The sequence below is a fragment of the Mytilus edulis genome, chromosome 7 (assembly GCF_963676685.1).
Source record: "Mytilus edulis chromosome 7, xbMytEdul2.2, whole genome shotgun sequence".
NCBI classification, from domain to species: domain Eukaryota; kingdom Metazoa; phylum Mollusca; class Bivalvia; order Mytilida; family Mytilidae; genus Mytilus; species Mytilus edulis.
The window spans coordinates 3,212,041-3,224,815 of NC_092350.1; the positions used below are offsets into that span (position 1 = coordinate 3,212,041).

Consider the following 12,775-nt stretch of genomic DNA (forward strand, 5'->3'; position numbering starts at 1 on the left):
TTAAAATTAACGGATAACACACGGCTATATGTATATGCAAACTATTGGAAAATCATTATATCTTCCAATCATGAATGTCGTCGTAAGCTCCCGTGGTCACGTTTTTCAAACTTTTGCGATTTTTTAGGGTACCCAAAGATACCTCATCATACAGGCCATCTTCAAAATGAAAAATAAGATTATTGCTGTCTGTGTTATTTGTTCAAATAATACTTATCATTTATAGCTTAAAAAATAAATTTATCATATAACGAAAACTGAAAAGATTTTTATAATTTAAGTATAAGTATTTCATGATTTTAGTAAGACTATTTGTTTAGCTGAAATTTACCATATTATGAACGAAAGAAAAGTTAGAGCGTGTTACTTTCAAGGGATTTTTACTCTGATTACATAAATAAGACATGGTTCATATGTGTGCCAAATATCTTTCGTGTAATGTTAATCGGTGAGAAGAAAATAGCAATTTAAAACACAAATTTAGTGATATTTTTGCGTTGATTCAAACACGCCTTTTCTCGTGCCGTTAATCATTTTGTAACTTACACTATCAGGTCATTAACTAGAATTATTGTCACTAACTTCATTTTTTTTTTGCTTGTTGTATGGTCGATTTGTGTATTTTGAATAGTCCAGTTAGATTGAAGATCGTTGTTTTGTAATTGGAAATATTCTTTTGTGGGTTTTTATAACTTTAATTGGTTTTTTTAATTGATAGTTTGTTATAATTGTAATATACAAATCAAATCCTTCTGTCACGTTTCAGTCCCGGAATATGGCACACATTCACGACCCTGTTAAACTATGCCCACCAAGCCCTAATCGACGTAGGAATGAACTACAATGGTATGAGTGCGTTAAATGTCAGGGTTCTTCTACTGAATTGCTTATTAATATGCAAGGAATTATCACAAACAAAAGCTTTATCGAGGCTATGGCAGCACGGAAAGATTTTAGTTTATTGCATGATGCTTCAGACATAGACCATCTTCGTACTGATGATTACAAAATGTTGTACCACCATTCTTGCTATAAATCTTACACTAACAGACACAACTGGAGTTATTTCAAAGCTGAATCAAGTTCTTGTTCATCTGTAAAGGTGTTTCAGGTAATATATAAAAGGTCGTCAAATTCCTGCCTGGAAAAAGGTTCTTTTGGTCAGTGGGAACCAGCAGGCCTTAATCAGATTTCTTTGCCAATCGATTTTTCAGCGTCATGGTAGTTACTGTGATACATGAGGAAGTCATATTCTAGATAGCACTTCCAAGGACCCTTTATCAGCTCAGAAGGAGTATTCAGGTTTTAAGAATTATTTCGTACGTCCAATGAAGTAGATACTCGTATGATGTTACATGCTATTCATGTAAAATAAGATTTCGGTGTGAAAGGAATCAAAGGTAGGATAATAATAAAGTCACAAGATACTGACGTTCTGATCTTATGCGTTCATTACTTCCCCTCCATGCAGCATACGCATGACCTATGGTTTCAGAAGTCTCGGGTTTGCCATCTGTAACTTTCTACCAGCCGCATATACTGTAACACGATGCGATACATCGTAATCGGCCCTGGTTGGGATCGGTAGGCGGACTTTTTTTTTTTAACTTGAAGGACAACCCAGATGATTTCACCAATTGTCAAAACTTTCTTATTGTGACATCGATTTACAATTCAGATCACCGTAACTTCTGGTAAAATATGACTTCTTGGTCAAGCTATACACAGAGCTTTATATTCAACCAAGTTCGACGTTAATTTCGAAACAAATCATTTATATATACTCTTTTAGTTTTACACCCAATAACAGAAATTTTATATTTACCTAGAACTTGACGAATACCTTACTATCAAAAGACGTGAAAAACACATTTTGTTTTCGACAAATTATTTAATTAAAGATCTAAAAACATCTTAACAGCTGTTTGGAAATTTCAAATTTGCACTCTACTTGCAAAAAAGTTAATCTAAAGTCAATGTTGGCGATAGAAATAATAAAATAAGTTTTAAATGTAGATACACGCGATATTTTTCTATAAACTACTTGTTTTTATTTTGCTCCAAACGCATATAAGTAGGAAAAACAAGCTATTTAAATGTGACTGTGCATTTTTCTTGAATTTTTGCTTTGACCTTTGACCCTGATTTAAAAAAAACGTGGCCACGGCAGACAACGACGACAAGGCTATTTCGATGAGGCTTGTTCTTCTTTTACCAATGATATAAAATATAGCCGTGTGTTATTCCGTTAAGGCAAATCAATCAAATTTGTTGACTGGGCACCCTACTACATAGAAGTATATACTTGTGTGTGGGTAGTGCATCCCATTGAATAAGCGTACACAGAAAATGTTAGAATGAAAGGATTAACATGCATTGTTGGAGCGGAAAATTGTTTATATATAAACTTGGAGGTTTCGCTGGTTTGACTGTTCGATAGGTTTAGAATAGCTGATTGAAATGCCACAGTTCAATTATAGTTGATGAGTTTCTCTCAGTTTTTGTTTGTGACCCTGATTTGTTTTCGCTTAATCGATTTATGACTATTGAACAATGGTATACCACTGTTGCCTTTATTTAATTGGCAATTTTGAAAAAAGGTTTCTAAATATTGCGCGTAGTCTTTTCTCCTGTAGGGTGTGCCTAATTAAGGTGTTAATCATTTCTGTTACACTACTTATATTATGATATCTGTTGCAGACATATATGAATTATCGTCTTGGAAATATTTTAAATTTTCAAGTCTGTTCAACTAATTAAAGGTCAAAAACTGTATACCTATTTTCTTTCTTGTGTCGAACTTTTAAATGGCATTGTCCGTTTCTTTTTGACTTTGAGTTTGATTATATATTTGTATCTTTCGTTATTCTTTTGTGACCGATATGGTTGACTCTTGGTGTGTCTGTTTAGTTTAAATTCATTAAATCTTAGCGATTTGTTTTTGTAAGCTATGATGTCCCCTGTATATTTTTACAGTTAAGTCGGCCTCATATCTTGACTTACATCTAGAAATTGACAATGAGGGTCGGTTGAAAACAAAACTTTACGACAAAAGAGATGATTTCAGCTTTCCAATTGTGAATTTTCCATTTCTAAGTAGCAACATTCCAGCAGCACCTGCATACGGGGTATATATCTCCCAATTGATACGATATTTCCGTGCTTGCATTTCCTATCATGATTTTCTTGATAGAGGGTTGCTGCTCACAAGGAAGCTATTAAACCAAGAGTTCCAAATGGTGAAGTTGAAATCATCCCTTCGTAAATTTTACGGACGTCATCACGAGTTGGTTGACCGTTATGGAATAACCGTATCACAAATGATATCGGATATGTTCCTTACGTCGTAACTACAATCCCCTTCCCTTTCCTGAATGTGACCTACCGAATTAGACTATTTACCGGATTTGTTATCACATAAGCAACACGACGGATGCCGCATGTGGAGCAGGATCTGCTTACCCTTCCGGAGCACCTGAGATCACCCTTAGTTTTTGGTGGGGTTCGTGTTGTTTATTCTTTAGTTTTCTATGTTGTGTCATGTGTACTAATGTTTTTCTGTTTGTGTTTTTCATTTTTAGCCATAGCGTTGTCAGTTTGTTTTAGATTTATGAGTTTGACTGTCCCTTTGGTATCTTTCGTCCCTCTTTTACATTGTTTGTTGATTATGTCAGCTTTTTGCTTTGCTTCTCTATTTTGTCAGTTGTTAGACACCTGTGTTTGTGTATGCATTGTTTCTTACGTTTGTTCTGATTATGTTTTGTCGGCCTGGATCATTTAATGGTAGATCAAATTTATAAGGTGTTGCTTTCAATTTCCTGGATCAGAGCCGACAATGTGACCGATATTGAAGTCACCACTTTTGAGTATGTTAGCTTTTTGTAAATGTTTGAGTTATGCTTCTTTAGTGATAATTCTAATAGACTTATCCGTTATCTAATGATATACTAACAATTAGCCGGAATGTTTGGTCCTCAGTGCTCTTCAACGTCGTACTGTATTCGGCCTCCTTAAACTTTTAAAACTACAGCGTAACGGGTGAGACTTTTGGAGACGAAACGCGCGTCTGGCATACAAATTATCTCCAAGTACTCAATTATCATTTACTAGGTCGTACATCGTACATTTCATTCTAATTGTAAGGGAACTAAACATGAAGTCGTGCATATCCTGCTTCATTAGTTAATCGACAGTAACTGTATTCGTGCAACCAAAGATTTGTAGTGGCATAACTTGCGACAACAGACTCTGTATTTTCTCTGCAACAGCCTTTTTAAAAAATCCCTTGGCCATCTTCGGGTACTATGTGCAAACTTGACGCAACCATTTTACCATGCAAATGAAGGTTACGGCAAGCTTGCTGCAAACAAAATTATGCAAATGAGTCTTGCCGCAAGCTTGCCGCATTGTTTGCTGCAAGCTTGCGGCAATTGTTTGTTTCAAACTGGACGCAAACTTGAAGGAACTACACATATCACAGGCAAATTTTGTTCACGTAAATATCACGTGAAATTCACGTGAATTTCAGGTGAAATTTTTCACGTGAGATTCACCTCAAACGAGCTTATACATGAAACTCACGTGAAATTTTTCACGTGAATTTCACGTGAATCTGATGTGAAATTCACGTGAACTTTCTATTTTAGTTTATTAGTACAATAGATATGAGGTAAACATCAATCGGACAGCAATGAATACTACAACCAAAAACACCTGAAGGCATTTAGGTTCTAACATGCAGTCCTCAACAAAAGACCGGTGTCTTAAAGATATGCCACGATCTATGAATCGAGAATAGCCATCAACATCAAATTCTTTGAATATTTTCTTTTAGTTAAGATGAAATTTAATACAACCACTGAAACGCTTTCTGGCTTTAAATGGGTTCATGCATATGTTGCGAGGTGAACCGTTTTTCTTCTTTAAAACCTTCTTAAAAAGAATTGGCATCTTGTGCAGGTACTTTTCCATATTATGTGATTGGTTTGTATCAAAACTGATGACCACACAATATGACTTATTCATACATACATAATAAAAATCAACTGAAATGAAATATACATCAATGCAAACATCTCCTATAAAGTCCATAAATCATTTACAAATAAGGATTGAGACTCCAACACAACCAAAATAGTTCTAGGAGTGAACTAAGGTGCCCTGGATATTATTTATAACCTGTGATGATTTTATTGCTTTCTTCGTTTAAGACTAAAAACATTTGGAAACAAAGAAAGTAGAAATAGGATGGAAGTATGTACATGGTCAAGACTAAGAAGAATGTTAAATTAGCTCAAATCCTGTGAAATATGTGTGATTAAGGCTGAATTCACTTTAATTTCATTTTTTTTAAAAGAAGCTCGATTCACGTTAATTTCACGTGAAGGCTCAATTCACGTGAATTTCACATCATATTCACGTGAAATTCACGTGAAAAATTTCACGTGAGTTTCATGTATAAGCTCGTTTGAGGTGAATCTCACGTGAAAAATTTCACGTGAAATTCATGTGAATTTCACGTGATATTTACGTGAACAAAATTTGCCTTTGTACACCTTGGTTTTGATTGTTATTGCTTTTACTTTCTGGCAATTTTACAGCAAACATTGAATGTTTCTGCAAACTTGCCGCAAGCTTGCAGCACACCAGCAATGTTTGCAGGAAATTGCAACTAGCAGCAAACATCTGCAGCAAACATCTGCAAACACTATTTTCTGTGTTCCTGCAAACTTTTTAAATGCCACAAGCTAGCAAGTCTGCTGCAAGTTTTTGGCAAAAATTTCTGTTTCATAAGGGAATGTTTACATTTTTATAAATACAAATTCTAATATGACGGGCTTCTTTCGCTTTGTGAACAAACCCATGCTCTAAAAACAATGTGTTTGCACATGAGTATATTGGCTTCTTCAGAATAATGAAGTTGATCAAATTATCATGCACTTAATATATTTCCTTAACTTTAAAACACTTTCAAATTCTTAAATGGTGCACATGATGTTACTTATTAATTTATTATGACGGTTATGTGTTGCATTCCAAAATTGACATATTTGACCAAGATACGACAACCGTTCATGCTGGCTGTTCAAACTCCTCCCTCTAAAAAATCACAGTGCCATCCGTTTGCTTCGTTACAAACAAAAAAGGGAGGTTCATGAAAACGCTTTTACACTTACACTTATCGGACATAGAAAGTACCTTAATTGTCCTATTTAGAATCGAAATATTTGATGCAAGCTATACTTTATTGTAGTTTTAACATAGGTAGGCATTATATTCGTGTTATTTTATCCCTCACTATCGCTCAGGCAAAAGTAATATATATGTTGTGTACAAGTTGTAATGTTGTACAAATTATTATTTGTACAGATTTTTTGTACAAGTTATTAGTGTTTTGTGACCTGCTGAACAAAAATGGATGATCCAAGCACACAGTCTTTTGCTTTGCATATTTCTGTCATATTTTCACAACTTCATGATACAGTCTAATACTAAGCATTGATACAAAACCATTATAAGACCACACAAAGATTTTGTATGGATATGAATATGGTATATGGAAAATAATAAAAATTAGAATTTAAACCATTCAAGTATCCTCATTTCCAGTTTGACGACAAGGAGAATATCACTAAATGTTAGGTTGACGAATATTTTTTTGAATTTAAAACATTACACTGGTACATTTTATAAGATTAACCTGTATCACCTGTTGCAAGAAGGTAGGTGTCAAAAAACTTATAACTTGTACAAAAACCCTGTACAAATTATAATTTGTACAAACTTACATCTTGTACACAACATATATATGCCAATCCATGTTAAAAAAAACCGAATAAAGGTGGAAAAAGTTGTAACATTATAAATAAAGTTAACAACAAAAAGAAGACATATAATGAGATAAATTGACGAAGTAGCGTAGTTGTTATTTGTGGTATTGGTCACTGGTAACAATAGACTATATAAAGGTATAATCAAGTGGTCCCGTCGATTAAAGTAAAGACCTATTGATTTGACTGCATTATCGATGTGTACCAAGATACAATTAATGCAATGGTTGTTGTTGGTTTTCTGTCTGTCATAACTGTTTTGTAGAACTCGTTTAAGTATAAATCATGTCCTTTTTTTATTATTATTTCACTTTTTGATAGCACATAGCCTTTCCTAGCTACAGCTTACTATACAGTGCAGGTTTAGTTATTCGATAAGATTAAACTATGACCTATTATTGTTACTTGCCTCATTCGCGTGATACCACATCAATTTGTTTTTATGTTAATACCAAGGTAAATGTAAAAAAGGCAAAAACTAATGATTGTTTTGAAAATTAAAAATCGCATGTTAATGAATAAAACAACAAGCCCTTTGATATAGTTGTGTAAATATGCATTTCTCCATCAGTGAATATGCAAACTTTCAACTAACAATAATAGATGCAGTTTTGCGAAAATAGTTTGGTTATCTTTTGTCCTGTTTTATTCATTTATTTACTATGTTTTTGGTAGATATTTGATTGGTATATCTTTCATAAAAATATTTTAATAATCGCATAGTATATGTTTATCATATGTCAATATTTAAACAGCTTAAAACAAACACTTAAAATGATCTATAATTGCAGATCAGCATGTACATTGTACCTAAAATTGCATTACCAGTAACAAGGACATATATAATAACATTAGCCTTGATCACTTTACTGCGCAAACAAATCAAACATTAGCTTATTTTTTTTTTCAATCATATAAGGTTTTAAGCAAAATACGTTCAAATACAATATTGATAATAGAAAAGGGGGATGTAAAACAATATCAAAAAGACAACTGTAAACTGCTTCAGATTAACAAACAGTAAATACCTATTTGTTTTCGTCTTAATGTTATACTTGTAGTATATTAATATATAATTAATTCATATTTATCTACAAAAACACAAGTAGAATAACATAATAATTAGTTTTCGATTCTGTTTAAGATCAAGAGAAAAACAATAGTAGTAAGGGTTATTAATATTTGGTAAACCGTTTGCTCTTTGGTCTATACATTTTAAAATGAACTCTTGTATGTGCACGACAGAAAATTTCACTATTTTTTCACTCCATTATACATTCATGCACGTATAAACGTATCCAAACATTTACCTTTATGAATGTAAAAATGTATAGCGATATTTTTTTACATTTTATTCATTATTAAGGAATGCAGTTTTTAAAATTTGAATGATTTAATAAAATTAAGACAGTGTTACTAAACCCGCTGGAAAATCAATACATTTCATCATTTTGATTTTAACTGTTAGTTCCTCATTGAAGTTCTTGTCAAATGAGCTGAATGCAAAATTGTTTTGCTTTAGTCTTTTGATATATTTAAGAACTGGTAGATTTTATTAGCTTTTTTATTTACATTTTCTTTATGGTGACAAATTTTGGTATGTTGAATGAAAATTGAATTTTAGACTGTTTAGTTTTCTTATTGCAAGTCTCAAATATGCATATTTTGTGAAAATTACTCTGGCTTATCTTATATATTAATGTTTATATTTTAACAGTTTGACACACCACTAAAATCTTTTTCTATGGCCGTGTTCACATTGATCACACATTGCTTTAAAAATCTTAACTAAATTCTACCATAAATATAATTTTTTGAAGTTTGGTTGTAGGTTGCAATTTTTAAATACAGATGTTTCTCAAACCTTGCCTCTTTTGGGGAGATTTAGAATATTCAGAGAAAATTAATTTTGTTTATATACTGGTTCCCAGTTATGCTCTCTGTGTTCCATCTCATAGAGAAATAACTTGGGAATGTAACCGGTACATATACACGTGCATGTTGTTTACATTGAAATCTGTGGTAACCCTTCATTCGAGGTAGGGGTAGTTAAGAAAATTAGTGTTAGTTTAAACTCTGAAAAGTTCAGGGCATATAAACGTTGAAAATATGCCGCACAGCCTTATATTTTGACCTTTCTAGGATAAGATTTTTTTCAAAACTTCATAGTAAAAGTGTTACAGTTTTAGCCGTAAAAGGAGTTCCTATGGGAAATTGCATTGTCAATATTTACAGAAATGCAACCTGTCCCTGTTAAACGTAAAAAATCCTATTTTTTACAGAGAAGATGCTTACCGATCCGGGTAACCTTATCGATACTTTAAATAAATTTATTCTAAAAAGTTACCTATTCAACATTATATTTAGATCTTTGAATTTGAATAATTCTTTTATTGGTTTAAGTATAGATTTTGTTATCAGTAAACTAAAATAAAACTAACTATTATTTTCATATAAACATATGACCATCCGTGGCTCTACAATCTGTAATATCTGTATCTTAATTGGCATTGCAGAAGGTCATGGTTTTTTCATGACGTCTTTACAGTAAAGCCATTTTATATTTTATTAATGGGGTAATATTTACTTTAAATATACTTAATATATACAAAGATCAATAATGCACATAATTATACGAGCTACACATTGTGTCTCGTCGCAGTGATTTAAATTGTGTATATAATGCAATCTTTAACTGCATATCATTTCTTAATTATTGAAATCCATTGTATATCTTGTCGCTATGGTGCGTTTGAATGTATTACTAAAAAGATCATTTACAGTTGCAAGGTATGCAATTTATGCTTATGTTTAATATAAAGATTTGTTTTATTCGCTTCTGTTTCTAGTTTTCTCATTCGTTTGTATTAATTTCAATTCTTAGTTGCAAAAGTGCATGAATAATTTACATTTATACCATACCTGTGTGATCCTAATTTAAGTATTCGATACTTTTGTTTTTTTAACTTCGTGTCGGATATTCGGTATCCTCTTGTGTCAATAAAAAATTTACCGGTACCCCTACATTTTTCTTGTTTTAATAACATATAGTGAAAAAAGTCATTTGTGAAAATTGTATAAAATCCTTGTTATGTTTTCATAGTTGTATAAAGAAAAAATGTGACAATGTTTGATGTATGAAAAAGTACACGAACATCAGGCAATTGTCTGTGTGCAAGTACCATAACTTCAACATAAGTCACCCAATGACAGCACAACGCAAAAAAATTATATTGATAATATATCATACTAGTATATATTTTCCAATCACTTCAGTTTCTAACAATACCTTCTCTTTTCAATTGTCTATTGGGTGTCTTTATGCTATTTCGGTTTTCTATGTTGAAATGTTTTTATGGGTTTTTATAACACAATGATGACTGCTGTACCCCAAGTTCTGCCATATTGTTATTTGTTTTGCTCACACATAGTTGTCAATTCAATGGAATTCTAATTGACTGTCTTACACCTGAGTGTTTTAACTAGCTATCAAACACGTTTTAATCCACCATTTTCTACATATTAGAGAATGCCTGCACAGAGTCAGAAATATGACAGTTGTTTCCCTTCGTTTATTGTGTTTAATATTTTGGTTTTCTTATTTGATGAAGTAGCTTTTACTTGAAGTTTGATATGTTTGTTATCATACTTTTTTTATTCCAAAGCCGACGAAAATTAGGAATGTACTGCCTATGTATATATATCATAATTTTGTAGATGTTACGGCAAATGGTATTCAAGAATTTTATCCACTTCGAGGATTTTCAATGCTTGACCTTCGAGAATGGTTCATACTTTTTCATTGGTGCTAATTCTACAGGAAAGACAAGTACATTTGAAACACTCAGAAGATGCATGTCAACCAATATCAACTCTACGATATCATCATCATATGACGATAGTGAAAATGCTTATGCTTTTTGTAAATTTGATATACCACTATCTACAAAAAAAAGAATCTTCAAGAACATATCTAGCATATATTCGGGAGTGGTGAAGACATGTACAACAGATAAAAGATTTTTCAAATTCATATGCCTCCAACGGCGCATATCGCCATCGTCATTGATTAATATTATCTCTTATAAAATTGGTGAAAATGACGATCTTGAAAAAATGAGTCATGTGACCCTTAGTGCTGAAATATCTCAAAGGCTAACAGAACTTCTAACCAAACTTTCATCTACTTCAACATTAGACGAACAAACTTATTTTGAAAAAAACTTTATCAAACGCGTTTTGGAGTTCAGTGAGGGATTGGGTTCTATAACAGACGAGGAAATACAACTATATTGCACAGACGAGGGTATAACTGCTAAGAAATTCGAGGATAATTGGGAACATATGCAGTTTCTAAAAGATTTAGAAAAAACTTATGTTGCTACAATGGCTATGCGAGCAATTGGTCCTTTGCAATGGACTAAGAGTACGAAAATTGCCTGTAAGGATGACAATTATATTGAGGCGTGTAAAAGAGCCGAAATTATAAACGAGCTACTGACTTCTGTAGAGGTTGATCATGATAAAGCAGAGAGCATATTCAATTTTCTGACCCATCCATCTGAATATAAATTTGAGTCAACGCAAAATCGGAGCCATATATTTGTAAAAGAGAGAAAATCTTCTAAATTTCATCTTCTTAAAACACCAGCGGGTATCATCGAGGCTAAACAGTTCTCACTTATTATGGCACATAAGAATTTCAACACAATTTGCCTAGAGGAACCTGACCGATGCATGCATCCGCAGATGGTTGAAAGGATGCGGGATATCTTTCGAAGCGAAAGTAGTGACAAAGTAGTAATTGTAATATCTCACAACCCATTCCTGATAAACAGTATCACGGCAGAGAAAACACACGTATTCTTTCGAAATAAAACCGGACAAAACTCAGATAAAGTTTCCTGTGGAATTCATGCAATCCATGATCTAAACAGGCACATAACGGATGTTGACAATCTAAAGAAACTAATTTTTGCAGCTAAAGTACTTTGTATGGAAGGGACAGCAGACAAGATTCTTCTTGAAGGTTTATTTGACTATATTATCAAGTCTGCAGATTTAGATCGCTGTGTAAAACAAAGTATCCTTACCTATCAAATGGTAGTCCTTGGTTCTAAAACATTCGATAATCCAGTCAGTAATTTTTGTGAAAAAATAGGTTTGTCTGCAAAATGGGTTTTTGATCGTGACAAATATATAAAGCTGAAGGATAACAAAATAGATAAAATATACACAATGGATGGCGTTCTTGGCGACTACAAACTATTTGGGAATAAATCTATCGATTATTTTTTAGAAGACCAAAAAGGCTTTATGAAATTTTCGAACAAATTAGCAGAAAATCAAATTTTCATTTGGAAATCAGGAGAATTAGAGGATACGATCATAGATTCTCTAGACCAAACACAACTCAAAGAAATATTCAAAACTGATAACCCTGGCAAGCCGATCATTAAAAAGATGCTTACTAAAATAGCAAGAGACGAAATGCAAACACTTGCAAAGTACATGTATTGTAGTCAACGATCGACAGACGTTAAGCGATTTATCACATTTCTAGAAAGTGAGGAAAAGATATCGGGTACAATGGCTAGTCAGTTGTGCAGTGATTCTGATTAAATATATTAGGTACGGAAAAAAATAGTAAAGAGAGAAATATATATCGTTTAAAAGGCATTCAACGGTCTCGGTTATTGCCCATTGTGGAACATTTGCACAATCTAACAGTACATAATTATCACGCAATATATATCTAACACACACATGCACAAACACTTTTTATACATGTATATTTTTGATCTAAATCAGACTTCAAAATTGTGTAAATAAATTATTTGAATTTACAGTCTATTGTAAAATTACACCAAGTTAACACCAACAAGATCGATAGATATAGATTCGAACCACTGCATCGAGTGTAATATGATATTTATCCACTCGAG

General features: G+C 32.6%; 1 protein-coding gene across 1 annotated transcript; it reads left to right on the top strand.

Annotated features, from left to right (window-relative positions):
• The first annotated feature begins 9,526 nt into the window (after window positions 1–9,526).
• On the top strand, window positions 9,527–12,775 carry LOC139529746 (uncharacterized). Its single transcript, XM_071325620.1, has 2 exons — window positions 9,527–9,620; window positions 10,548–12,775. Exon 2 carries the CDS (start codon window positions 10,548–10,550, stop codon window positions 12,450–12,452), a length of 1,905 nt encoding a protein of 634 aa, XP_071181721.1. The 5' UTR covers window positions 9,527–9,620; the 3' UTR covers window positions 12,453–12,775.